Here is a 27971-nt window from a genome sequence, read left to right on the forward strand (position 1 = left end):
ATGAAGTGAAAGAAAATGGGATAGTCAATACAAGTTATCTAAAGAGATAGCTAAATGGCATTGGTGTTCCTATAATACATGGACTACAGCTGTTTGGCTCTACCCCAAAGAACTGATTGGTAAATGGTACTAAAAATGTAAAAATTTGGGGTATCCAAATGTCTTAAGGCCTAGATTAGGGAGCACAGTGGCTTTTGCTGTCTTATTTTTTCCTTCCTCCTAGGAACCAGTTTTGAGCTTTTGCCATCTGTTTTTTATCTTTACAAATACAAATTACCCAAATTTTGGGTAGTAACGGATACCTTAAAATATCTTTTCGGAACTATTCTGTGCCTTAATTAGACCATGAGGATTAAGTCATTGAGGAATATCTTTTTTTTTTTTTTGATAGGAAATACTGTATTTTGAAAAGCATACAATTTCTCTATGCTTTTGCTTGGGCAGTTAATATGAATGTCACCCACATAGATAAGACTTACCTAATAATGAACATTTACTGGTTGATTAACTACTTGTGCTAGACAAGCAGAATACTAGTCAGTGATCTTTGACACACATAATTTATTTAACACTTGTTATACCATCTAAAAAGAATATCATCATCAGTGTCGGGGAAGCTCACAGAGGTTGCACTGCTCAAGGCCATGCATGCATCCAGTAGAGGCTGAACTTGGTATGTCAGACTCTTACCAGTCTGTTGGATAATGCCCCCCTCTCTCATTTTCCAAATACAAAGATACCTTTCTGTACTGATTTGTTTAGACATTGAATATGTATTTTTAAAAGAAATTATTTAATGATTATTATTGTGCTTGTATGATGTGTGTGTGAGGGTGCTGTGAATCACTGTGCACTTATGGAAGTCATAGGGCAATTTGTAGAGTTGTTTTTCACCTTTCACAATTTTTTTTAAAAAGACAGACTCTAACTATACAGTCCTGGCTGGTACTCACTGTGTAGACTAGTCTAGTCTCAAACTCTCAGAGTTTGTGATTAAAAGCTGTGTCTGGCCTTTTCTTTTTTGATATATGTGGGTTGAACTCAGAGTCTTGTTCTGGTACAGCAAGTGTATTACTCACTGAGCTGTCTTTCTAGCCTTGGTTTATTAAATTGCTCTGAACAAAGCTGACATACGTTTTTGAAAGAAAAGTATTTTAAAGTTCTATGTGAAGTATAGCCTAACATTTTTTTAGTATGTAATGTGGACTGTCTTCATGCTAAGATTTTTGTTTTACTATCATTAAAGCCTATAGAGCCTTGTGAGCTCTCATTTTAAAGTATTTCAATTTATTTAAAATAGCTAACCTGCTGTGATTAGCAGAAGGAAAGCTTAACTATGAAAATGTTATCTATCATGACAATTTTGGTCATTTATTTTAACTATAATCGCAAAGATTTTTTTAAAATAATTAATTAAATATTAAAATATTTAGGGTCCTGTTGTGTTCTTTGAGTTTGGTACAAAGGAAAAATAGTAATTTATCATTCAAGTTTTTTTTGCAATACTAATGAAAGTCCTCACTTTTCTATTTTATATACTTCATCTTAAAACAATACATATAAAATAATTTAACAGTTTTCAGGTAAAGTCTTTGCTGCCTTCCAGAGTGGTTGGGTATGGCTTACTATTTGATGGCACTCTCACAAGCTTTGTCTGATGTGTGTAAGTGTTATGTATTACAGATAATATGTACTATGTATTTGATTTTCCATTCAGGTTTTTTTTATAACTTTATTGTTTGATAGTAGAGACTAATTGTAAATTCATAATGTAGGAAACTACCAAAAGAAATCAAGACTCAAGCTGAATAATTTTTTTATGTTTGTTAAACTATTATTTTTTTTTTTAAAACATGTTTTGTTTTAATAATTCTTTGGAATTTGAACATAGAAAGCTTGGTACTTTGTTGGATTTCTTGGGAAGGGAACTGGTGTGGGAGAAGGTCAGTCTCTTTGTAGATACGTTTGCTCTCTGTTTAATAGTTTTGAAAATTATCACCATGAAACTCTTAAGTGGTAGATATTTGCCTATATCTTCTTGTGTAAAATGAATAATGCAGTCCTTCTGTAATGTCATAATTGTCTGCAGAGTCCCTCAGTATCTCCTAATACAAGTTTTGCATCTGATGGCTCCCCATCTCCACTAGCAGGAATTAAGAGAAAAGCAGAAGACAGTGACAGTGAGCCAGAGCCAGAGGATAACATCAGGTAAAGCCATTTTTTTTGGTAGAACTTTGTTAGCAAATTGCTGAAATAGATGTGGTCTAATTATTGCTATTTAGCTTAGAGCAGCAATGCCTTCAGATACTTGCCTGTGATCTTTTTATCCATCAGTAATTAATGTGGAGAGTTAGAATAGTCACTAATTCCACAGAGATGTGTAAGCTGTTGCTGTTAAACCCAAGTATCTAGATTAGTATGCAGGCAGCTTTCTGTCTTCCAAGCCACTTTCCCCTCTGAGACCAAGCACTAGATTGGCTAGTCACGAATATTTAGCTCCAATAATGTGATCTGAATGTTACTGTTTGGAGATTAAAATTTCAAGTTGCTTAGCCTAGAAAGTTAAGATACATTTTGACAATAACATAGTTTGCTTTAGTGTTCTCAACTGAAAAGGTTGCTCTTCAAAACGAAATGTGCAGAAGTCATTTTAAGATATAAATATGTATTTTAAAAAAGAACTATAGAATTGCATATGTACAATTTTGTTTCATGGCAGAGAAGTTTTTTTCCTTTTAACTACGTACTTAAATTTTATAGTGAGAAGCTTTGATTCTGTAATTGGTTCAGAGGCTGGACTTGGAGTCATTATGTAAAAAGATTACTAGCCTCTCCTATACCCAAGTCCAGATTACCCTGTGCTCTCTTTACAAAAGGCCAACAATTTAAAACATTGTAGCTCACTAAGAATTTAGGAAGATGGTGTCTTTCAAAGTCCAGCAAGGCAAATTTCTTGCACAGGAGATAGAATGTGGGTATTCTTATTTATGATTAAGAACTTCATGTGTATGTCATATATGACTTGATTTTCCTAGAATCCTTTAATATTGGATCAATGGGGAAAAATTAGATCAATAAATTGCCATGAGATAAACATTTAATTAATATATCTCTGGTCTTTGCCCTGTCACTTTGGGTTTTCATCCTAGAAGTTTTAAATGTATTTATGTGTTTTAGCCTGAATCCTGAATGTATGCCTTTGTTCCATGTGTGTACCTGGTACCTGGAGAGGCAAGAAGAGAATTTCAGATACCCTGAAATTGGAGTTACAGATGGTGGTTGGGTGCTGGGATGTGAACCCTAGTCTTCTGGAAGAGCAGACAGTGTTCTTAACCTCTGAGCTCTCTCTCCTCTGAATTGTCTCCCCAACTCCCCGCCCCCTTTCTTTTTTTAAACACAAGGCACTGAGTAGTCTAAGTTTGTGTGGAAATTGCTTTGTAGACCAGGCTACTCTTGAGCTGACAGAGATGTGTGCCTGCTTCTGCCATTGAGTGCTAAGATGCATGTGCCATATTACCCAGCTAGATTGTTTTTTGTTTATCACATAGCCATTATGATAAACACTAGGTTAATAGGTAATTTATTACTTAATGGGTGCCAGGGTTATTCAAGGCTTCTATCAAGAAATGGTTAAGGCTTTTGTCATTTGTTTCATTTATACTGTTATGTAAAACAGTAGAGTAGAGGCCATTTCTTCTAGTTCTAAGAGACTTTTTGTTTTTGGTAGATAGTTTGGGAAGATAGTGTATTCTCCGAAGTTATTTTGTAAAAGTCTGACATGCGTTAATGGAGAAGGACTTGATGTTCTTGGTCTCCCTTGATTTTTTTTGAAAGTGTCCTTTAGTTTTTTTCTTGTTCCTTGAATAACATATTTAAATCTTGGAAAGAATAAAGATAAAAAACAAAACACAATTTTTGGGGAGTGAAAATTGTTTGTGGGGCTGGGGAGAGACAGATGAGTGCTTAAGAGCATGGGCTGCTCCTGCAGAGGACCTGGGTTTCATTCCCAGTATGAATTTGGCAGCTAACTCCAATTCCAGGAAATCCTGTGGTCATGAAACATGCATGTTGTGCTCAGTCATGCATGTTGGAACACACACATAAAATTTAAGATGTGATTGTTTATTTTTAATGTTAATGATAATTAGTAAATTAACGGACCTGTTCTAGGTTATACCAGAACATAAGTGAGGAGAATAGGGATATGAGGGGAGGGGATGCAGAAATATATCTCTCTCTCCTAGTAAGTCATCAGAACTCTGTGTTGCAAGAGGTATGAAGTGAGCAAAGATAGTGAGTACAAGTATCACACAATCTTGCTTGCTTGCTCCCTAGATTTTTAAATATCTTTTTAACATTTAAAATACTACTTTAAAAATAACTTACTTTTTTTATATGGTTTAACATATTGTGACAAATTTGAAATATAAAATGTCTTCAATATTTTAATCTTAGAACATAGTTTTAGAATTATTAAACAATAAAAAACATGGAAAGCAGAATTATGATCAGCAAGTATCATGTATTTACTGAAAAAATGGTTATTCTCTTTTTTTTTTCAAATGTAGTTATTTAATGGCCTTACCATAATCATTATTTGGGTTTCTGATGTCTAATTATCATTGGTGCTAAAAGTAGAGCTCATCATTTTAGAAAGTTAAATGAATCTCTGTTAACAGTTTTTCTGTTCAGATTCTTCAATTTCCCTTAGATATTAAATATAAATTGATTTAGGTTGGAACCAGTAGACTATTGCTGCAGATGTATTAATTCAACATAAACTTATTTCACCTAATTTTTAGGTTATGGGAGGCTGGTTGGAAGCAGCGATACTACAAGAACAAATTTGATGTAGATGCAGCTGATGAGAAATTCCGGCGTAAGGTTGTTCAGTCTTATGTTGAAGGACTGTGCTGGGTTCTTCGATATTATTACCAGGTACCAAAAGAATTTTTCCTTTTAAGTTTTGGCTACTCATTTTAGAAAATTAGTAATTTCTGTAGCTGTACATAATGTTGAATATTCTTAGATAGAATCCATACTTGTTATTTAAAACTTTCTATTAAAATTTCTTTAATATTTGTAAGGACTTGGAATTTCCTTAGAAATTACTGTATCAGTAAAATTTGATTTTGTTACGTTAAAAGATTTTAGGATCAGAGTGTTTGAATTGGTCTTTAAAATGATTAAAGTTTACTGGGGTTTTGGTTTGATTGTTTAAATAGAGTTTAAAAATAACTGAGTATTTGATAGTCACTAATTAAAGAAAAGATACAGTGTAAATCATACCAATAGAAATTTGGAAGGAATTTGGTTGTACCAGCACTCCTATAGTATTATGATTTTTATATGAAATAGAATATTGAATTTTTGTTAATTGGTTTTATTTGATGAAAGAAGCTTGAGATTGGAAAGAAATGTCATCAAATATATTAAGGATAAATATCTTAGCCCAATTGTGTTTGTGAATATAAAATTTGATGAAAAAAAAATTTAAAAAAAAATATACAATTTGATGGTAACTACTGTAGTAGGAGCTGCGGGCTGCATTCCTGCCGCCCAGCTCCTGGCTGCCAGCTAGCTTATGCCCCGAAATAACAACACACAAACTGTATTCATATAAACACTGCTTGGCCCAAGGTGGTGACTTACCAGGGAGATTCTAGCCTACGTCCATCTTGGGTCGGAGCTTCATCGCATCTGCCCTGGAGAGCAGCAGCATGGCATCTGTCTCACTTCTCCCAGCATTCTGTTCTGTCTACTCCACCCACCTAAGGGATGGCCTATCAAATGGGCCAAGCCAGTTTGTTTATTAACCAATGACCTTCCTCCATCAAACTACTGATTATTCAAGAAGTTTCACCATATGTTTTAGGTATAGGAACCACTGATATGAAGTAGGCAACTAAACAATATTTTGAACTCAGAAAATTAATGAGTGAAGTATATAACAGAAGGCTTATTTTACAAATATTATAGACTTTTTTTATACCATGTTCATTGTTAAGAGTATTTTGCTTTTGTCATTAATGATTTTAGGGCTGTGCTTCCTGGAAGTGGTATTATCCATTCCATTATGCACCATTTGCCTCAGACTTTGAAGGTATTGCTGACATGTCTTCTGAGTTTGAGAAGGGCACAAAACCGGTAAGCCTCAAGTTGATAAAAAAAAAAAAAAATTGTAATTTGAACTGGATAATAATTTGGAGTCTTTAACCTTTCCCTCTCTTGCAGTTTAAACCATTGGAGCAACTCATGGGAGTCTTTCCAGCTGCGAGTGGTAACTTTCTACCCCCATCATGGCGGAAGCTCATGAGTGACCCTGTAAGTCTTAGTGTTCTAAAGTATGCTGGCAACATTAGTCAGAGTTGCTTTAGCATTTCATAGTTAAATAACTGAAGTACAGAAAGAATAAGTTCTTCCATATATTTTTCGTTTCAGTGTGTTAATCTGTACTTTATTTGGCTGTGAGTATTCTGTCCAGTAAATAAAACTGATTTATTTTCAGTCTTCATGTAACTTTTTTGAGACAGGGAACTTACTAGATAGCCCTGGAGTTCCCTCTGTAGATCAGGCTAGCCTTGAACTCACAGAGATCCACCTCTGATTTCCAGTATCAATTAAAGTTGTAAGTCACCATGCACTGCATAAGTATTCCAGTTTGTTTCATCCCTATATAATGACTTTAAACATTCTATCTGACTTCTAAAATTACTTTTAGGAGTATTTTTGTAAGGCGAGCTCTCTGCCAACGCAAAATAGACTAGGGGACTTTGAACATGTGGCCTGCCGTGTAGCAAGGGCCTGCCCTATCTTGGTGGAACCTCCAAGATGTTAGGAATATTTTCCTAATGTGGGCCTGCCCTATCTTGGTGGAACCTCCAAGATGTTAGGAATATTTTCCTAATGTGAGCTCTCTGTCGACGCAAAATACCAGTCAAGCCAAATAAGAAATATCCAAGTTTAATGGGAGTTCTGCAGGCGAACACGACCACCGGGAGGAAGGAAAAGAGACCATGTCTTCCTCTTTTGGGAGTTCATTTAAATACTCTGTGGGCCTGGCCTGCTGGGATTTGGAGTCCAGACCAATATAACTCTCAGGCCTGGGGGCTGGGATAGATGCAAGGGGCTTGGGCCTACGCTCCCAACTTAATAATTACCTCTAAGCTTATTTTTTTTTTTTTTGTGCTAGTTAAAAAGTGAGACCCAGCCAGGGAGTAGGAAATGTTGAGTGACTAAACCCTTCAGTGACTACATGTAGCCCATAATTAACAGTTCTGAAATTCTTTTTCTTTGTTTAAATAAAGGTTGTTTTTTTTTTTTTACTGCATCTCGCATTAGTAATGTCATGCCTTAGCATTTAGAGAAAATATACTTCAAAATTTCTTCATTGAAGTCTGATGACTTGAACAAGAGTCTTGTTATGTTTCTTGTGACTAAGTGTGTGACTTTTGGTTTTGATTTTTTTTTTTTTTTTTTACTTTCTCCCTGAAATAGGATTCTAGTATAATTGACTTCTATCCTGAAGATTTTGCTATTGATTTGAATGGGAAGAAATATGCATGGCAAGGTAAAATCTAGATATTTTTGTTTACTTTTGTTGTTGTTGTTTTGTTTTTTTGAGACACAGTTTCTCTATGTAGCCCTGGCTGTCCTGAAACTAGCTCTGTAAACCAGGCTGTCCTTGAAAGGCGTGGACCATCACTACCTGGTTTGTTTAAAGTTTTTAATAAAGCTGATCGATTAGTCTTGACTTAAGGATAAAAGATTTCTGGAAACCATACTCTACACTTATTTTCGTAGTTACATGTGAAAGTGGATGTATCTATTCAATACATGATTGTCAATGGTCAATAATAATTTTAACAGTAACTTTCTGGTAAATAGTAACTTGTTGAAATAGGTTAAAATTGCAGGTTTAGTGTCCTTAGTGACTTCTTTAGTCAGCAGTCCATTGTCTGAGAAAGAGACAGTCATGCCCATTTGGGGTTATACCCTTGTAACTTTAAAAAAAATATATACTAGAAACTTAACACTTGAAATTCATTTATTTTGTCTGTTTTTAAATTCCTTGTGTGAATAAATTTTGTAGAAAAGGCAATTTTAAGATTCATACTAAATTTGAGCTATTCTTTTCTACTCCACAAATGTTGATCATGGAATATAAAACACAATTAAAAAATCCTTGGCCAAAGACTTCTTTTAGCAAATCGTTTTGACTTGTGTGTGTGTGTGTGTGTGTGTGTGTGTGTGTGTGTGTGTACTTTTCTTGGATTCTAAGCTCAGAATTGTGAGACAGGGGCATATCAAACAATTAAAGACTGAAGGACTGGGATGTAGCTCAGTGGTAGATCATTTGCCTGGCATGTACAACTGACTTTGGTCCACAGCAACCTCACAACATTCACCCTCACCCCCAATGCTGTATTTGAAAAGTTTAAGAGATTTGTGGGGGAGGTTGGGCTTTGGTTTACGTAGTAGTGATAATTTCATACTTTTGTGATAATGGAAATGCATCCTACTGATTGGGGTTATGTAAAATGTTTTTGTCTCATATAAATGGATTAGAATCTCAGCAGGGTGAATGTGAGGATCAGAAGAGGCAGTGTATGGACTAGAGCACAGAGAGACGAACTGTCTCACCTTTACCCAGGCAACAGCGGTGATTTGTTCCTTGGTGACTTTAGCACTGTCAAGTGTTACTGCAAGTTGTTTCCTGATTGGATCCAGCTTCTGGAACTAATATTGTAGAAAAGTTTTACTATAGGAAAGTCTTATAGAACTTTTTTTTAAATCCTAAGTCAAATGGGTAGAAAATAAAGGTAAATAATGACTTGGGTATTTGTTGGTATATTTCTCCCAAGTGTGTAACTAAACAGAATTTGAACAACTCCTTTTTTTTTCTGTTAGTAATTTTGAGGTCACTTCTTTTCTATCTATCTATCTATCTATCTATCTATCTATCTATCTATCTATCTATCTATCTATCTATCTATTTATTTATGGGTTTTCGAGACAGGGTTTCTCTGTAGTTTTTGGTGCCTGTCCTGGAACTAGTTCTTGTAGACCAGGCTGGCCTCGAACTCACAGAGATACACCTGCTTCTGCCTTCTGAGTGCTGGGATTAAAGGCGTGCGCCACCACCACTCGGCCAAGGTCACTTCTTTTAGGTACTGCAAAATTTATACCAGAACTTAGTTTCTTTTTAAACTTAGATTCCTATATGGCAGTAAAATCAGATGCTTCCTTACTGAGAAAATAGTATAGTAATTAAGTCTACTTTGGAAGCTTTTCATTTCTTATAATTTTCAAATACAGTGGTTTGGAGTGGTGGTTGTTTTAGAATTATTTAGTTCTATTAAACTTTTGTTGTTGCTATTTATTTTTAAGTTTTATTTGTTCATAATACGATGTTTGCTGTTCTCTAGCAGAAAATAGATAAGCTTCAGTAACCTTTTTTAGTATTACAGTAGGTACTGTATTAAGGATAAACTTCCCTGAAAATAGTAACCTTAGGTCAAATAAAACAATACCTTTAGTTCTGCGTACTCTGGGGACCATTTTTAGCCCCATATGGACAGGTAGTTCTATTTCCCAATAGTAAATTATTTAGGCAAGGCTCTAAAGAATGTTTGCATACAAATTAATCAGATTAAAGTATAAACAGTGCTTTGGAAGCTTAGAAGTTAAAAAGACTTCATGTAGCCCAGAAATAGAACTTCTGAGTATGTTAGGTAAATGACCTCATTTTTACAAAGAATCAGGAAGGACAAAAGGACAGGTCAGGCTCTAGGAAGATTAGCTGCTGTTGGCCTTAGGGCTTTAGTGAGGTGACAGCATTGTAGCTATGAACAATAGGGGACATTTTTGGTCATTACCACCGCATATGCAAATACTTACATCGGAGTTTTGGCTACATGACAAAATAGAGTTTAGTGTCTTTGTGTCAACAGAGATACTTTACTAGAATGTTCATTTGAACCTATGAAAATCTGAAATCGGGTGATTTTAATAGCCGGGTAACCAGGTTTGTTGGTTTCCCCAGGAGTTGCTCTATTGCCATTTGTGGATGAACGAAGGCTGCGAGCTGCCCTAGAAGAAGTGTACCCAGACCTCACTCCAGAAGAGAGTAAGAGTCACACTGCCACTTGGTCAATGTTGAGTTTGTGCAACATAGACTTTACATTTCTGTATAAAATGATACTTTTTTATTCTGTTTGTTTAATTTCTCATATAGAAGGCACAGATTATTGTTTTACTTCTTTGTAGCAGACATTAACTTTGCTTCTTAATCTATTATCTGTAAATTGAGTACTAAATGACAATTTTTTTATTTAAAAATATTTACTTATTTATTTTAAAAATTACTGTACTTAGTGGCATAGTCCTCTATTATCCTAGTACTGAAATGGGTAAAGTAGGAGGATTGCTGAAAGTTCCAAGTTCAGCTTGGGCTACATTATAAGACCTTCAACAAAAAATTACATTTCAAGAATATCGTTTGAGTTATTTCAAGGAAGTGGACCGAGGAAACAAGGTATTGGGCCTGATAATATATATTTCAAGCCCAAACTAGCGGAAACAGATGAAGATGGTCACTTCATACTGATTAAAGGACCATCATCAAGAGGATGTTAATATTCTAAACCCTGAATAGAAGTGCATCCAGTTTGATAAAAACAAGTACTGATAGAGATAATGTCACAGATTAACCCCAGCAATTGACAGGTAATCCTAATGCTGACAAAAATATCTGAATGAAATGACATCCTAGGGCTGGAGAGATGGCTCAGCGGTTAAGAGCATTGCCTGCTCTTCCAAAGGTCCTGAGTTCGATTCCCAGCAACCACAAGGTGGCTCACAACCATCTATAATGAGGTCTGGTGCCCTCTTCTGGCCTTCAGTCATACACACAGAAAGAATATTGTATACATAATAAATAAATAAATATTTAAAAAAAAAGAAAGAAATGACATCCTAACAACCTAAATGTCCCTCTGCTGAAGAATAGATAAGGAAAATGTGGAATATTTACACAATGGAGTATTACATAGCAGAAAAAAATAATCACATATTGAAATTTGTGGGCAAATGAATAGATCTAGAAAGCATCATATTGAGTGAAGTAACCCAGACCCAGAAAAACAAATATAATATGTACTCACTCATAAGTAGCTTTTAGACATAAAGCAAATAAATCCAGCCTACAATTTTACAATCCCAAAGAATCTGTAAAACAAAGAGGACCCTAAGAGAGATATACATGGATCTAAACTACATGTAAAGTAGAAAAAGACAAGATCTCCTGAGTAAATTTGGAGCATGGAGACCATGGAAGAGGTTAGAAGTGGAGGGGAGAGAAAAGAAGGGGAGCAGAAAAAATGTATAGCTCAATAAAATCAGTTAAAAGAAAAATGACATCCTAGGTCAGTGTACTGAGCAGATATTTTTAGGACATTGATTTCATCCAAACTGCAGAATACACATACTTCTTAGTAGACCATGTAACTATCTCTGAAATAGATCATAAAGTAGGACACAAACCAAGTCTTAATAAATACAGGGAAATGGAAATAATTGCTCCTATTCTGTCTGATCTTATTGGAATAAGACTATAAATCAACAGTAAGAGAAACCCTAGAGCATTCACAGACCTGTGGAGATTAAACAACACACTACTGAACAATGACTGGGTCCTTGAAGAAACTAAGAAGGAAATAAACATTCCTAGGTTAATTAAAAAAAAAAAAGGAAGAATACCCTTTGACATTTTGATTCTTAATGACATTCACACACAAATACTCTTGCCTCTTAGGAAAGCATTATTCATTTTCTCCATCTGCCTTCTTCCTGTTATCCTCAAAGGATTAACTTTTCTTGAAAGCGTTGGGTAAAATAAGCATTTACTCCTAGGGGGCTATTTTGAAATGTTACTCTGCATAAAAAAAATAGCATTTTATAATTAATACAGAATATTTAGATTGGAAAATTGTAAAGATGAACTCAGTTTTGAAAATTTCAGTATCAAAATAACAAGTCTAAGAAACCGTTGGTTCATCTTTGTTATGATGAAGTTATTTGTATTTCCTTAGAGAATGTTTATGACTTATGCAAGAAATTGGATACATTATAACTAAGAAAGTTTTGCCCTTTATCTTGCAATATATCCAAGTATGTCTCAGCAATAACCACTTTCATAGTTATTTATTCAAAAACTCATTCAGATATTTTAAGAGCTACACATCACACATTTAAGTTTATCACTAATAAATTATTTTTCATAAACATTGTACTGTGATTAACTTTAGAATGCAGGTACTTTCCTTTGTTGTAGCTTTATAAAGATGGTCTTATTAGATGTAATTGCTTGACTGTGGTCCTATTCTTTTTATTTAGACAGGAGAAATAGTCTTGGAAGTGATGTTTTGTTTGTGGGGAAACTTCATCCACTACGTGACTTCATTTTAGAACTGTATCAGACAGGTTCCACAGAGGTACAGTACATAATTTGTAATAATTAGGAATATGTGCATGTGTGTGTGTGTTTAGGATTTAATTTATCCTTATCTTTTTGAAGCATAAAATTTTGTGACACTTAATGTATTTTGGTATTATACAACTAGCACCACTATCCATCTGTTGAACTTTTCCATTTACCCATTCAGAAATTCTATGCCCATTTGACAGTAGTAAACAACATCTCTGTGATCCCCTAAGTTAGATATTTATCTTTCTCTATGAATCTGTTTATTCTTGATACCTTATATAACTGAAATTCTACAGTGTTAATCTTCATTGTCTGCCTCGTTTCATTTTGAGTGTTAAAAGTTCATCCATATTTTAGGCATTACCAAAATGTCATTTCTTTATATGACTGAATAATGTTCAGTAAGAAGCAAATGCTCACCTGTTGATAGATCCTTGGTTTGTTTGTACCCTCACCTTTGGCCCTGAGTAACAGGCCTCTGAACTTACATCTTCTTAAGAGAAGGTGCACAAGTCTCTGCTGCATCCTTGTGTACCATGCATTCAGTAAAATATAGGAATGCATTTTTCCACAGCCAGTAGATGTGCCACCTGAATTGTGTCATGGGATTCAAGGAAAGTTTTCTTTGGATGAAGAAGCCATTCTTCCAGATCAGTAAGTACCCACTTGTAAGTCATTGAGACAACTCAACGAAACTTAGTTAGCTTTTCCTTTTTGTCCAGTGTGAAAATTGTAACAAAACTCTGCTGTACCAAAATACAGACATGGATTCCTAGTCCATCTGTAGCATTTAGTAGCTTTGCTGCTTTCTGTGGGGCTTCTGGGTTCCTGAAACTAAGGCACCTGCAGTCACAGCTGTTGTCATATGCTACTATTTCGTTGCCGCTTGCTTTCTCCATTCTGTTTCTTGAACACATGGTGGAGTTTTCAGAGGTGGGATAAGAAACAGAAAAGGTGATTGAAATAAATAAGCCAGAGTTTTAGTTTAAAAAAAGTAACAGAAATACTCTTATTTCTTGTTTGATTTTGTAAAATACAGTTGTTTTACATCGAAATGTTATTTGCTAATTTAGTATTTTAAACATTTTTAATAGATAGTTATAACAAATAGAAAAGTTCTTTGGGATCCCCCTCTCCATCGTGTATATATACAATGTGTGTGTGTACACAAGTATGTGCATACATTCACTTGTATAGAAACTAGATAGCTATATTGGATGCCTTCCTCATTTACTCTCTACTTTTTTATTTTCCTTTTCCTTTTTGAGACATGGTTTCTCTGATCCTGGAGCTGGAATATTGGCTACACTGGCTGACCAACAAGTACTTGGGATCCTTCTCTTTCTACTTTCTCAGCCCTGATATTTACAAGGACAGTTTGCTATGCTTAACTTTTTACATGGTGCTGGGGATTAGAGCTCTGGTCTTCATGCACTTTATGACTGAATCATTTCCCCAGCCTGACTGCATAATTTTCAAGAATATAAAATAGTTCTGAGATCAGAGTTTTTGGACAGCTACTCAGGGCACATATTCAGGAGGAGACTTACTAATCATTAAAGTGAGTTGAATATTTCTAAGTGATTACAATATAGTATCATCCTAGTGAGCTGTAGTGTGAGAGAGATTGATACTCTGCTCAGACAGACCCTTGAGACTTTGTCACCTCTTTCTTTCTTAATCTGTTTAATGACCTCATGTGCTTTACAGTTGTATTTCTCTGTTTTCTACTAAGATTAAATATCTTACAGTTAATTGTTGTCTGGGTTTCTGTCCTGCCTGGTTCCCATAGTCGTTAAGTCCCAAAGAAATCACACAGAGTTCTACATTAATCATAAATTGATTGGCCCATTAGCTCAGTCTTCTTATTAACTCTTATAACTTATATTAGCCCATTATTCTTGTCTATGTTAGCCATGTGGCTCAGTACTTTATTCAGCAAGGCAGTCACATCTTGCTTCTTCTGTTGCTGGGTCAGGACTGCAGACTAGGATTTTTTTCTTCCCAGAATTATGTTCTCATTGACCTGCCTCTACTTCCTGTCTGGTTGTCCCACCTATACTTCCTGCCTGGCCACTGACCAATCCATGTTTATTTAAAATATAATTGATAGAATGCTGACCAATGTCCCACACCACTGACTATTAGGCTTTCTTTTCTAAATTATTTTCTTTTTAATCATTTCAGTTCTTGTCTGTGTGTGGGTATGTGCGTGTGAGTGCACATATTTGTGGAGGCCAGACAAGAGTGTCAGATTCCCCTAAAGCTGGAATTATTGGAGGTTGTGAGCCTCCTAACTGGGGTGCTGGCAACCAAACTTGGGTCCTTTAGAAGAGAGGTGTTTTAACTGCTGAGTCCCTTTGTTAATCTCTTCCTTCCCTTTTTGGATTAACTAGGGGAAGGGAGATTGTCTTTTGTTGTTTTAATATAAACTATCCATAATTGTTTTCTACTCATAATAAACAGTGTCATCTTATATACTATATTTGTTAGTACATTTTAATGATTTTTCAAAAGCCTCACAAATAGTGTATCTTACTTCCCAAAGAGTTTCACTGTGCTCACTGGTGATTCTTCTGTTTTCCTTTAGAACAGTATGTTCCCCTGTGCCCATGTTACGGGACCTGACACAGAACACTTCAGTCAGGTAAGTTTTCTAGAATTCGGAGCATTTGCCCAGGGCACAGTTTCACAATTACAAGTGAGTTTTAACAGATCTCTAATTTACAAGGAAATGGCAGTGTTAATTCACCAGTTCTTTGAGATTGAGAGTCCTTGTGTTGCAGACCTCAGAGCAGAGCCTCTTGACTTTAAATTATGTATATTGTTAAGGTTACTGATTTAACAAGCATGCTTATCTGTTTTCTGGTTTCCCCTGACAACCACTGATTCTTCCAGGATTAGGGAAAGTGGGAGGTGGAAATAGTCTGTGGGTAGCATGTTATACAGAAGCAGACGAACCTTACCGCCCCATTGGCTTACACTGGTTCGCTGTTTTTGTAATTATTGTTATAATTGTGGTCCCGCAGAATTAAAAAATAAAAATATGTAGTATATTAAGATTAGCTGGAAAATTTACCCCTAACTTCAGCATCTTCTGTTGAGTTCAAAAAAGGGAGGGTGTAGAGTGGGATGTAACTGTTGCAGATAAAAGTATACAGTAGCACACTGCTTCTGTGTGCAAACTCTGAGTGCCAGGTTTTATGCTGTTATTATTTTTGGCAGTTTTTAGGCAAGACCAAATCATACACATTTAAGAATTTGGTAAACACATGATAATTCTAAGTCTTTCTCTCTGACCCATTGTTAAAATTGCTCATACTTTCAGGAGATACTTTAGATTTTACTTAAATTTCTCATTCCAAAATATAATCAGTTTATTTCCTGACTTAAATGGATCTAGTAAGTAGCTAATTGCTGTTCTAGAAGGGCTTATTTTATAAATATATGTTTTGCTGTTCATCTTTATATGTGGTTTGTCCCGATTCTCTTTGTGTTCTTTTGTTGAGGGTGAAGTGCAGACTTTAAAGCCATGCTCCTAAGCCCATTACAAACAAACTGGCTCTACCACATTTAGTGTGGACATTGCATTAACCTGTGGGGTCTCTGCCTCACATTGGTGCTTCAGGCCAGTTAATTGCACCAGTTCTCTATTTGAATTGTCACATTTTTGTTTATACTCCTTGGGTTTTCTGCATTTTTCAAAGGCTTTACTACCAAGCCCTCTAGAAATGGTTAATTCTACTGAAGTTTCTAATTACGATAGAGAAGTTTGCCTGCAGGAGAGTTATAGATCAGTGGATAAGTCCTGGAGTATTTTTTGAGTGATAGGTGATGAACTTGTTGGCTCATTGTTTCCAAACCTGAAGGACCCTGTAATGTTTGATGCCTAATGTATCTGCTGTTCTCATTAAGTTTATAAAACAAATCCAAGTTTTTGGTGCATATTCAGCTTTTTGTTGAAACTTCTTCAGATGTGGACTTTTTTTGAGACAATTTTCTAAAAGATTTGTGGTAAATTTGAGCTAATTTTTATTTTACAGTGCAATTTTCAGCATTTTCTCTGAGAGATGATGTTGAGGCCAAGATCCAGGTTTTTGCAAGTGTGTGTGTGTGTGTGTGTGTGTGTGTGTGTGTGTGTGCGCGCGCACATGCGCATGCATGCATGTGCATGCACATAATGTATCCACATTGTATATTCTAATTGTAATTGTTTGATAAATGAAGATCAAAAAATAGAACCTTCTAGTCATTATTTTGACTCTTTTTATACTTTCCTTCAGCCAGCATCTCCTTCCATTCTTGAAATTCTTTCCTCAGATTGATTATTGGTTCCTGTCACATCTGGTCTTACCTCTCAAGTTCATATATAAGCAGATATAACTTGTGACCTCGGAGAGCTTTTATTTTATTTTTTTTTTTTTTAGTATTGATTTCCTTAGCTATTCAGTGTATTAGTAGCTTAACTTGGATGATCATTTAATTGTCCTCAGCTTGTTTTTTTCCTTCACTATTTTAATTTGTTTGGACATAGTGTTTTTTCTAATAATCCTTGCTAACTCTTGTTGTTTTATCTTTGGAACAGTGACTACACCTTAATCTACTTCTATTTCAGCCTGCAATTGCAACTCTGCAGTTCTCGGCCAGCTTCTCTAGCAGCAGGCTGGCTGCTCAGGCCGCAGCCTGGTGGGAATTCAGTTCCCACAGGCATTGGCCCTGTAGCTGCCGCTAAAGGTAGCTTTAACTGAATTTCTATCATTCTATTTATAAATAAGACACAAGATTCTAAGGCTGGGGTGAAAACCTGCAAGCTCAGAGAGGCTGAGTAGCAACCAGCTAACCCTCTCTCCTTACTGGCATCTCTGAAAGACCTGGTTTCTTCTGTTCACCAATCCAGAAAAGGCTCAATTACTCCAACTTCCTGTGTGTCTCTGTCTCTTCCAGATACCTTCTGGTGTTCTGTGATTACTGTCAGCTGGTTGCTAACTCAGCCTCCTGACCCAGGTTAATTTTATGTAGTCAATGTAAATGCAAACTTGGGGCTCACAGTGTGATTGATATCTCCCAGCAAGCTCTAAATATATAAATCATGCTATATATGACTTAAATTATAGAAAAGTACAGATCATCAGCACAATTACCTCTTCTTTTGGAGGGGCAGGAGGCATTCATACACACTCAACATGTGCTTTCTAGGCCTGTCATGATTTAGAGCAGTGATTCTTAACCTTCCTAATGCTGTAAACCTTTAATACAGTTTCTCATGTTGTGGTGACCCCAACCATAAAATTATCTTCATTGCTACTTCATAACTGTAATTTTGCCACTGTTATTAATTATAATGTGGATATCAGCTATGCCACTCCTGTGAAAGGGTCATTGGCTCTGTGGCCTGAATCTCTGCTTTCTTAAGGTTACCTCCTTGCCATTCTGGCTGTCCTTTCAACATCACTTTGACCTTTTTGCCTTTCTTTCAGTGTTTGAAATGTTCTTTCCTTCTTTATTTGCCTGTCTATGAGCTAACTTCTGTTGCTTTTTTTGCTTATTTTCTGTTTTAAAAAAAGTGTATAATTTGTATAATTTTGTATTAGACATTTTCAGCTATAACATTCTTTTTTCCTTGAAAAGAGGTGTGTCTTTCAAAGTTACTCTGATCATCTTTGAATAAATGTAGCAAAGATCATTTCATCTCTTCAGGCAGTTTTTTTTTTAATTGGATTGTGTGTAAAACAAATTTTAAATGTTAATGATCACCTCAGTATTTATAAGGCTCACAGCTGGCAGATAGGTAACTGAGAATCAAAGCCTGGAGGAAATGGGATACATACACTTAACAGCAGATCTAATGGTGGAAAACACTTAGGAGGATTTGCATCTAGGACATTGAACTGGTTAACCTCTCTTGATAGAATGTCACAGTTCTACACACTCTTTGTTTTAAAATGTCAAGTATATGAATCCTAAAAACTCCCTGCAAGAACAGTCTGCATTACCATTAATCATAGAGTTTATAGGAAAAGGTAGAGTAAAAATGAAGCTTGCTGTGTGGAGTTTTCTCCTTGCTTTGAGATGCATGCTACCATTCTCAAACAGTGTTGGAACAACATTTGAATAATTCTTTTTTATTTTAAAATTTGTTATTAGGCATGCAGGTACATGTGCACAATACACACACCCACAGCACATGTGACTATCAGAGAATGACTTTGAGGAGTTGGTTCTTCCACCTTTTTGTGGGTTCCAGAGATGAAACTGGGTTGTCAGGTTTGTGCAGTAAGGGCCTTTACCCTCTGTAGCATCTTGACAGCACCTCAAATCTTAAAATGAACTAAGTCAGATGTTGAGTCAACATGTTACACCTGTTTGAAAAAAGCAGGTGAAATATTCTCAGGTGCACAGTTGTATGGAATAAAGTAAATCTGCTGGTCTCAGCGAAACAACCATTTGAATTTATAGGCTGGGCTGGCTTAGGAGCTTTCATTTAACGTTTTGGGGCAAGTACTCTCCCACAGAGCTATAGTCCTTTTGCCATAGCCATTCTGTTGTTGACTTTCCTCTTCATTGGACTTTCATGAGGGGCAGGGTGGGTTCTCTCCTGTCTTAAGTGTTGGGGCTTCTTTCCCGGATAAATTCTACCTACACACTAGTTCCTGTTTCTGGTTGTAGAGATTGGGGTTGGTCATCTGTATGTTCCTCTTCAGTGCTTTACCTGAGTTTTTACAAGATAATAAACCTGAGAGAAGTGAAGGGACAGGAAATGTGTGGACCCATATCAAAGATTATCCTTAGCCAGAGATATCTCAGCAGGTAAAGGTGCTTGCTGCCAAACCTAGTAGCCTGAGTTCAGTCTCTGAAGTGCACATAGTGGAAGTAGAGAACCAGGTGACTCCTACAAGCTGTCTCTGACCTTGGGCCATGGCATGTGTGTCCCACTGCACAAATAGATTGATAGGTAGGTAGGTAGATAGAATTTTTAAAAAGGATTTTGAACTTGAATAGACCCCCCCCCCCCATTTTGGATCTTTGCCTGGTGGGTTTTGCTTTAGGGAGTAAGTTTGTGCTGTGGCTGATGTTACAACATTGAAAAGTACATGTCTATATACATTTTTAGTTAATATTTAAAATTTTAAAAGTCTTTATCTTTATTATTTTCTCAGATATACAGTGAAAAAAGGAATGATTTAGTCTTTAAGATTATAAGTAATATCTTTGTCTCCTGAATTACTATGTCCAAATTTATTTTTAGATACTTTTCTTTCTTTAAATGATTTGCATAATACCTTAAGTATAAAAATTATTGTTCTGGTATGGTTCTGAGGGAAACTTTGGGAATTAGTTTCCCTATTGACTTAAACTTTTGCCCCTTTCAGAGAATGAGCATGGAAAGTGAAAATATTTAACAGTTAAAAGAATGGTACATGAAATAAATTGCAAATATAGGTGAATGAGTATATTTGTTTTCCCAAATGTTAGTTCCAGCTCTTATTAAATCTCTTCATTGTTACCTAGGCATGCAAGGATATGCCATCATTCCCAGCACTCAGGAGGCAGAGGCATGCAGATCTCTGAGGCCAGCCTGGTCTACAGAGCCAGAGGAGATTATCTTTGGCACCCTGAGACTAGTTTCTCTTCCTGGGAGCTTGTTATTTTGCTGATCTTGTTCACTTTCTTAGTTTCAGATCATTCTGTGTGTGACTTGCTGGAGATCATCCTTTCACTCTGTCATCTGAACTTGAACGCACCCATTGAACGCACTGGCCTAAATTGTCCGTTCTTTCTCCACAGGAGAATAGTCTTGAGAATTTAAGGCATTTGTTGTATCCAACAGTAGAACAGTACTAGCTCTGTGTCTTCCTTGGGAGAATTTAGTAAGTAATTAGATCATTTTTATAGGGTTTACAGTTCTCCCAGATTCCTATTGTGAGAAGGGCTGCTTCATTTAAATTGAGTTTTTCTTTGGTCTTGGGAAGAAGACCATTCTTTTGTTCCTTTTAAAAATCTCTCTTTGGTTTTTTAACATAAGGTTTCTCTGTGTAGCCCTGGCTGTCCTGGAGCTCACTCTGTAGACCAGGCTGGTTTTGAAAAGAGGTCCACTTGCCTATGCCTCCTAAGTGCTGGGGTTACAGGTATGTGCCACCACCGTCCAGCTAATGGTTCCATTTCTTGAGCCTTTTATGTATCCTTGCATGAATTTTTTTTTGTCAGTATCATAATTTTTATAGATGTCTTTTACGTCTTAGTTTAATTTATTCCTAGTAGTCTTCTCCCTTTAAATTGTTGAATATGAGAATGAGACTGCCTCTAAAAATGTGTTTTTTATGTGTGTGTTTGCTTGAATGTTTGTATGTGCTCCATGTTTGTGCAAGATCCCTTGGAACTAAAGTTACAAGTGGTTGTGAACTGCCTAGTGTGGGCACTGGTCCTCTGCAAGAGCAACAAGTGCCTTTAATTGCTGAACCATTTTCTTTAGCCCCATGAAACTGCTTTTTAAAAATTGGCTTTTTAGCCAGTTGGTTATTAGTGAGGTAAAATGCTTCTCTCTCTCTCTCTCTCTCTCTCTCTCTCTCTCTCTCTCTCTCTCTCTCTCTCTCTCTGTGTCACTCTCCCTGTGCATTGATTTTTATATCGTGTAATTTTACTAAATTTATCAATTACATTGGGTTTTAGTAGTCTTCAGGGGATTCTGTAAATAAGAGCATATAACCTGACAGCAGTAAGTTGGCTTGTTCGTTCTTTTGTTCCACTTTAGATGTCCTTTTTCTCTTCGCCTTACTTAATTACCCTGGCAAAATTATTTTAGATAGGAATGGTGAGCATAGGACCCTTATATTGTTTCATATATCAAAGGAAACAGTTTCAACCTTTTCCCATTAAAGCTTAAGATCTTTTTTGCTTTTTCATATATAGCCTTTGTTATATTGACACATTTTCCTTTCATGCCTAACTTATTGAGGGTTTTTTTCAAGAAAGACTGTTGGAGTTTTGCGGGGCGGTGGTGATGCACACATTTAATCCCAGCACTTGAGAAGAAGAGATAGGCAGATCTCTGTGAGTTCAAGTTCAGACTGGTCTACAAAGCAAGTTCCAGGATAACCAAGACACAGAGAAACCCTGTATCAAAAAGAACAACAACAAAAAAGAATGTTTGTAGGTGTAAGTATGTGAATCTACAAAAGCCCAAATAAAAGGATATCAAAGATTTATTAGGGAGCACTCATGAATAATGACAATGTGGAAAGCGTATAACTTATATTAGCCCATTATTATCTGTGTTAGCCACATGGCTCAGTACCTTTTTCAGCAGCATAGTCACATCTTGCTTCTTCTGTGTTTGGACAGGACTGCAGAGGGAGCTTTCCTCTTCCCTGAATTCTCCTGTTTTCATTGACCTGCCTCTAGCCTCTACTTCCTGTTGGGTTGTCCCACCTATACTTCCTGCCTGGCTACTGGCCAGTCAGTGTTTATTTAAAACATAATCGACAGAATATAGACAGTTGTCCCACACCACTTCCTCCCTCCCCCCCTTTTTTAAAAAAAAAAACAACAACATTCATAGTTCATTTTTTTGGGAATGTGGGCATAGTTTTCCAGGTTACTTCCTGCTGGTTGGGGGCACTGATAATCTTATGGGGACCTAAAGAAAATTTAGAATTATGACCAAGTCCTGACTGGAATATCCTATGAGTCTTGATCATATCAGGCAGCAGTCTTCAACCAGTTCTGTATGTAGAACTCAGACATCTGGGCCATCTGTTTCTACCAGAGATTTCTCAGGTAGTCTTCCTTGATCAAACCTGATTTTTCTTAACTCAAAATGAATCCACAGCCTCTCATTTGCTGTAGAAACAAAAGCAAAATCTCTTCTCCAAAGTAGCATATCTTTTGACTTCAATTTTGAAGTCAAGGTGTTTTCAAAATACCTATCTTGGATTAATTCAGCAATATTTATAAGCAAATATCTTTTAGCAACTGTTGCTCCTTCCTCAGCATTCAAACAATTCAAAGAGAGCATAATAACATACAGTATCAAGATTCTATGTGTTATTTTTCATCTTTATGTGACTTTATTTTTACCACTATTTCTTTTATTTTTATTTTTAATTTTTGGCTTGTTGAGACAGGTTCTCAATGTATCTTTGGTTGTCCTGAAATTCACTGTAGACCAGGCTGTCCTTGAACTCACAGAGATCCACCTGCCTCTGCCTCCAAATAGCCTATACAGCTTACAGACTAGAACTTTACATAAAAGTAATCTTTATACAGATGTGCAGCATGAGGACAATGATATCAAAATTGTAATGTATATAAAAATATCCTGATCAGAGGTAGAAATATATAGTGCAATATGACAAAATATCCTTAAATTCTGTCAATATATAAAGTGTCTTAAGCATATATAGAAACATACATACACACTATATGACAAAAATAGTGTTACATTTGTGTGCAAAACATTGTAAATAAAATAGAATCATGCATAATCTGACAAATATAATTTTAAATTTATATCAATATACAAATTAGCTTAGAAATGCAAAATAATTTTACTCAACAATATACAAGAATCTATATCATTATAAATTGTCTATAATTAATAGTTGCTAAAATAGTTTACAAGTAGACACACTAATCAATCTTACTATCCTATCCTATCTATACCCCCTTTTTTCTATACCAAAGGATATTCCTGAGTCTATTATTATTATGCTCCCAATCCTGTAATAACTTATAATCAACCATGAGAAAAACCAAAACTATCCATCCCAACTGTTTAGAGATGGGGCTTTGTTTTCTTAGAATTCACTTCCAGCTGTCTGGGGGGATATCTCTATGTGATCCTGTTAAAAAACAAAAAAAAAAAAAAAAAAAAAACAAAAAAACCCCTAAAACAATGGTTAAGCCAGTCTCTGAGTAGCAGTTAAGGCTTATCTGAAGTTCTGGCTAGATTGTTGTAAGAAGGTAGGCTGTCTCAGCTAGCCAATTTGGAATTGTACTTATTTTCTGTCCCACAGCAAGTGACTCTTCTGAAACTCTAAATTCGTCTTTTAACAACATGCTTGGGTTTAGAGGAGAGAGCCATACCGCAACTCCAAAGCAAGCTTTATTTTTTAATTGAGCCAGGATTACCACTATACTGAGAAGTAAAGAGAGAGATGCTTAGGTAGTGAGATTTTACCCTGCAGAGATTATAGGTCAGATTTCTCTTTGCTTGATTTTTTTTTTTTTTTCTGGATGGCTTTCTTTTCTTTAGACATATAGATGTCCAGGGTCATTTGATTTCTTTAAGATGGGTATTTCTATTTTTCTCTAAAGACCAAAACAGAACACTTAATCTCAGGGTTGTGGGTTTGAGACCAAGTTGGACGCCAGATATAGGGAAAAGTATGTAAATCCACAAGAGCCTGAATAAAAGGATATCTAAAGATTAATTAGGAAACAAATAGCAAGGTGAAGAGCTGCTGAGGTCTTCTGCTCTGCTTAGGGTAAATGGAACCAAAAGTCCAATCTCCGACCACCACACAAGAAGGCAAGTGTCTGCTCCTTCTTTCTTTTTAAGGAGTTATGACAAAAAGCTCCACTTCTTTTGGGCCAGATAGCCCAATGTCATGGATGGGACAAATACCCACTACAAATGTTGGATTTTATTGGGTGTTTTTATTAAGATGATCTTATAGTTTTGCCTTCCTCTTGAATTACATTACTTCCACTTTAATTACATCTATTTCCAATACATTAATGTAATGCTGCTTTTGTTACTTTTCACATTGCTGTGACAGGGTCAGTGAAACAGCTTAAGAGGATAAATTATTTTGGCTTACAACTTTAAATGGTTTGGGTCATAGTTGTTTGGTCTTAAAAACTTGGGCAGAGCACATGGGAGAGTTGTTTTACTTCATAACTAACCAGGAAACAGAATGTGGCAGAAAGTGGGCATAAATAATATACTCACAAGGACTTCTTCCCCAGTAACCTACTTCCTCCAGGTGAGCCATCTCCTGGTTTTTACAACCTTCACAAAAGGTGTTACTAAGTAGTGACCAACATTCAAATCATGAGTGTGGGGAGGACATTTATATTCAAACCATATACCAAAGGCACTGATTTTATTGACTTGTGAAAATCCCATTACATCTCTGGGATAAATCCTACTTAATCTTGGTGTTTGATCTTTTTGATGTCTTATTCAATTCAGTTTGACAGGGTTTTGTTGGCAATTTTTACATACATATTCATCAGAAATATTGGTCTGTATTTTTCTTTTTTGGTTATTATGCCCTTTGTGTGGTTTGGTATCTGGACACAGTCTGTTTTTTCAGTCTTTTGGAATAGTCTGCGAAAGACAGTTTTTAATTTTTCAAGTGTTGTATAGATTTCAGCAATATTTTGGGTGTTTTGTTTTGTTTTGTTTTGTTTGAGACAGGGTTTCTCTGTAGTTTTGAAGCCTATCCTGGAACTAGCTCTTGTAGACCAGGTTGGCCTCAAACTCACAGAGATCTGCCTACCTCTGCCTCCCAAGTGCTGGGATTAAAGGCCTGTACCACCACCACCAGGCAAGATTTCAGCAATATTTTTTTCTGCCATTCCATAACTAGTCTTACTGTATCTCAGACTTCAGCCCCTTGGGTGTTTTCCTTGGTTCCCAATTGAAAGAATTTCCTTGTTCCTCTCCCCCATTCATACATACCTTTGTTTATGAAAGGCAAGGGTACACAGCTTTTAATGACATCTTATTGCATATCTACTCTCTTGTTTATAAAACAACTATGGCAGAGAAATCTCATCTCATAAAACTAAAAAACAAAGAAACAAAAACTGTGAAACATTCTTTATTTCTGATTTTAGAAGGGGAGACAGACTTGGTACCTAATCACTCTGTGTATGCAGGCTGCCACCCTGAATGTGTGTGTGATGGGTAGCCTAGAAGATTGGAAATCTACTGAATGAAACAAGATAGCTGCTATGAGACAGAGAGTACTTGAGAACATCTACAACAGGTGTTCTTTCTTGGTATTTTCAAAGTCCCGGTGACCCCAAATACATAATTTCTGTGTTCATTGCAATACTCTGAAACATTTCATTGCTATTCCTGTTTTGCCCTTTCTTTCACTTTGCCCAGCAAGGAACACTAGAGATAAAGGTGATTGTTGCAAGTAAAAAGTGAGATGTAAGAAGAACCAACTGACTAATTGAAGTATTGTTCAGTGGTTACATGTGCTCATGGTAATTTTTATTTTAAATGTGATTTGTGAACCTAAAATATACAGTTAAATCTTGCTATAGTAAATTTTTCTGTATAACACATGGACCCTAGTTGTAAAAATGGTAATATTGAACAAGAAAGAAAATTATTAGCTGCCCCAAAATGTCAACTTTTTTTCTTTTTCTTTCTTTCTTTCTTTTTTTCNTGTCAACTTTTTTTTTTTTTCTTTCTTTCTTTCTTTTTTTTCTTTTTTCTTTTTTTTTTTTCTTTTTTGGAGACAAGGTTTCTCTGTATAACAGTTCTGCCTGTCCTGGAACTCACTTTATGGACTAGACTGGACTTGAACTCAGAGATCTTCCTGCCTCCGCCTTCCAAGGGCTGGGCTTAAAGGTGTGTGCCACCACCACCACCTGGCAAAAGGTTTTAACTGACTATAAAAATTAATTGTAATTATAAGAGTAATTTAGAAAATATTAAAAAGATAGGATTGACAAGCAGGTAATAATTACACAAAGTAACAGTTACTGAAATGTATCTTTGGTCTACTGTGTATATACTTTATACATGTTATTTTTTTGTTACTAAGTTCTTTTATTTGTCTCCTGAGGGATTTCATTTTTTGGATGAATCTTGGTTTCTTTAACAAGTTGTAATATTACTCACACATTCAGATTATAACTTACAACATGGTGAATAAGGATGTCATAAGCTTTCTTGAGTATAAGCCTGATGCATAACTAAACTAGAATGGTTGTTCCTGAGTCAGAAGTAAGACTCGGACATAGACCTAACAATTTAGAGGCTTGATATATATACACCTGCCACCACCAAAAAGAGAAAATTTGATAGAGCTACTCAGTATATCTTTAGTTGTTAACCAAGATTTTACTAAGGAAGGGTGTGTGATTCCAGCTATGATATTTAGTTAAGCTCTTAATGTTTGTCGCCCCCTGTCTCCAGAAGTTGCTGTCTTAGTTCGGATTTTTATTACTACATTGAAACACCATGATGAAGTAACTTGGGGAGGAAAGGGTTTATTTAGCTTACACTTCCATATCATTGTTCATCATCAGAGGAAGTCAGGAAAAGGATTTAAAAAGGGCAGGATGCAGAGACCATGGAGGAGTGTTGCTTTCTGGCTTGCTCCTTGTGGCTTGCTCAGCCTGCTTTCTTACAGAACCCAAGACCACCAGCTCAATGGTGACCCCACCTGCAGTGGACTGGATCCTCCCCCATCAATCCCTAATTAAGAAAATTACTTAACAGGCATGCCTGCAACTTGATTTATGGAGGCATTTTCTTAATTGAAGTTCCCTCCTCTCAGGTGTCAAGCTTGTGTCAAGTTGGCATAAAACTAGCCAGCACAGTTGATGAGCTATTTGTGTATACATTTTACTTTTAGATATTGTTATAAACTTCCTCTGCTTCTCCGGTATTGTACTGGAACTTCTCAAGATTTGGGATAATGTGTATTATTTTTCTGTAGTCATTTACAGATCTAGAACCTGGCTCTTTCTATAGAGAGTTACCTGAAGACAATATATTAGAGATCAGAGGTAGTTTGGTAAGAAAGATATTTAACCATTTGACAATAGCAGTCAGTATTCTAAGATAATAATGTGGGTAGTTTTGAATTTTAGTAACTCTGTTTAGACATTAAAAAAATCTTTGTTTACTTGATAATTAAAACCAATGACATTATCAAATAATTAAAGTTTTTGTTGTTCTCTTTCAGTATTAATTTTAAAGATCCACAGTTTGCTGAAGATTATGTTTTTAAAGCTGTAATGCTTCCAGGAGCAAGGTAACAATAGTAAACTACTTACCTACACGTGTGCTTTGTGATAACGTCCATCCCTGTAGCCTAAATAGTGTGTTTTCAAATGATCAGGAAGCCAGCAGCAGTTTTGAAACCTGGTGACTGGGAAAAATCCAGCAATGGGCGGCAGTGGAAACCCCAGCTTGGCTTTAATCGGGACCGGCGGCCTGTTCACCTGGACCAGGCAGCTTTTAGAACTTTAGGGTGAGTTTTATGATTCCTGTTGGTATATTATATTTTTTGAGTCATTCCATAAACAAGTTAATATTTCTACCACAAATATTTAAGAGACTAATCAGTACAACTACTTTGTATCTATGTTAGTGATTTTGATAATATATACACCCCCCCCCTTTTTTTTTTGGCTGCAGGATCATTCTGTCTCGTCTGGAACTCACTATGTAGAACAAACTGACCTCAAACTCAGAGCTCCACCTGCCCCTGCCTTCAGAGTACTGGGGATT

The 27971-nt window shown here is 36.0% G+C and overlaps 1 protein-coding gene across 2 annotated transcripts in view; it reads left to right on the forward strand.

Annotated features, from left to right (window-relative positions):
• Nucleotides 1-27971, forward strand: part of Xrn2 (5'-3' exoribonuclease 2) — a 72970-nt gene that overhangs the window by 25529 nt on the left and 19470 nt on the right. For both annotated transcript variants that reach the window (XM_050159527.1, XM_050159528.1), the window contains 11 exons: nucleotides 2090-2208; nucleotides 4803-4938; nucleotides 6040-6147; nucleotides 6235-6324; nucleotides 7498-7570; nucleotides 10046-10129; nucleotides 12397-12494; nucleotides 13062-13141; nucleotides 15078-15134; nucleotides 27424-27492; nucleotides 27580-27711. In XM_050159527.1, the coding sequence (XP_050015484.1) occupies nucleotides 2090-2208; nucleotides 4803-4938; nucleotides 6040-6147; nucleotides 6235-6324; nucleotides 7498-7570; nucleotides 10046-10129; nucleotides 12397-12494; nucleotides 13062-13141; nucleotides 15078-15134; nucleotides 27424-27492; nucleotides 27580-27711 (1046 nt within the window). The remainder of the gene's footprint in view (nucleotides 1-2089; nucleotides 2209-4802; nucleotides 4939-6039; nucleotides 6148-6234; nucleotides 6325-7497; nucleotides 7571-10045; nucleotides 10130-12396; nucleotides 12495-13061; nucleotides 13142-15077; nucleotides 15135-27423; nucleotides 27493-27579; nucleotides 27712-27971) is intronic.

This window comes from Alexandromys fortis, unplaced genomic scaffold (assembly GCF_014885135.2).
Source record: "Alexandromys fortis isolate MF-2015 unplaced genomic scaffold, M_Fortis_MF-2015_v1.1 scaffold_115, whole genome shotgun sequence".
NCBI classification, from domain to species: domain Eukaryota; kingdom Metazoa; phylum Chordata; class Mammalia; order Rodentia; family Cricetidae; genus Alexandromys; species Alexandromys fortis.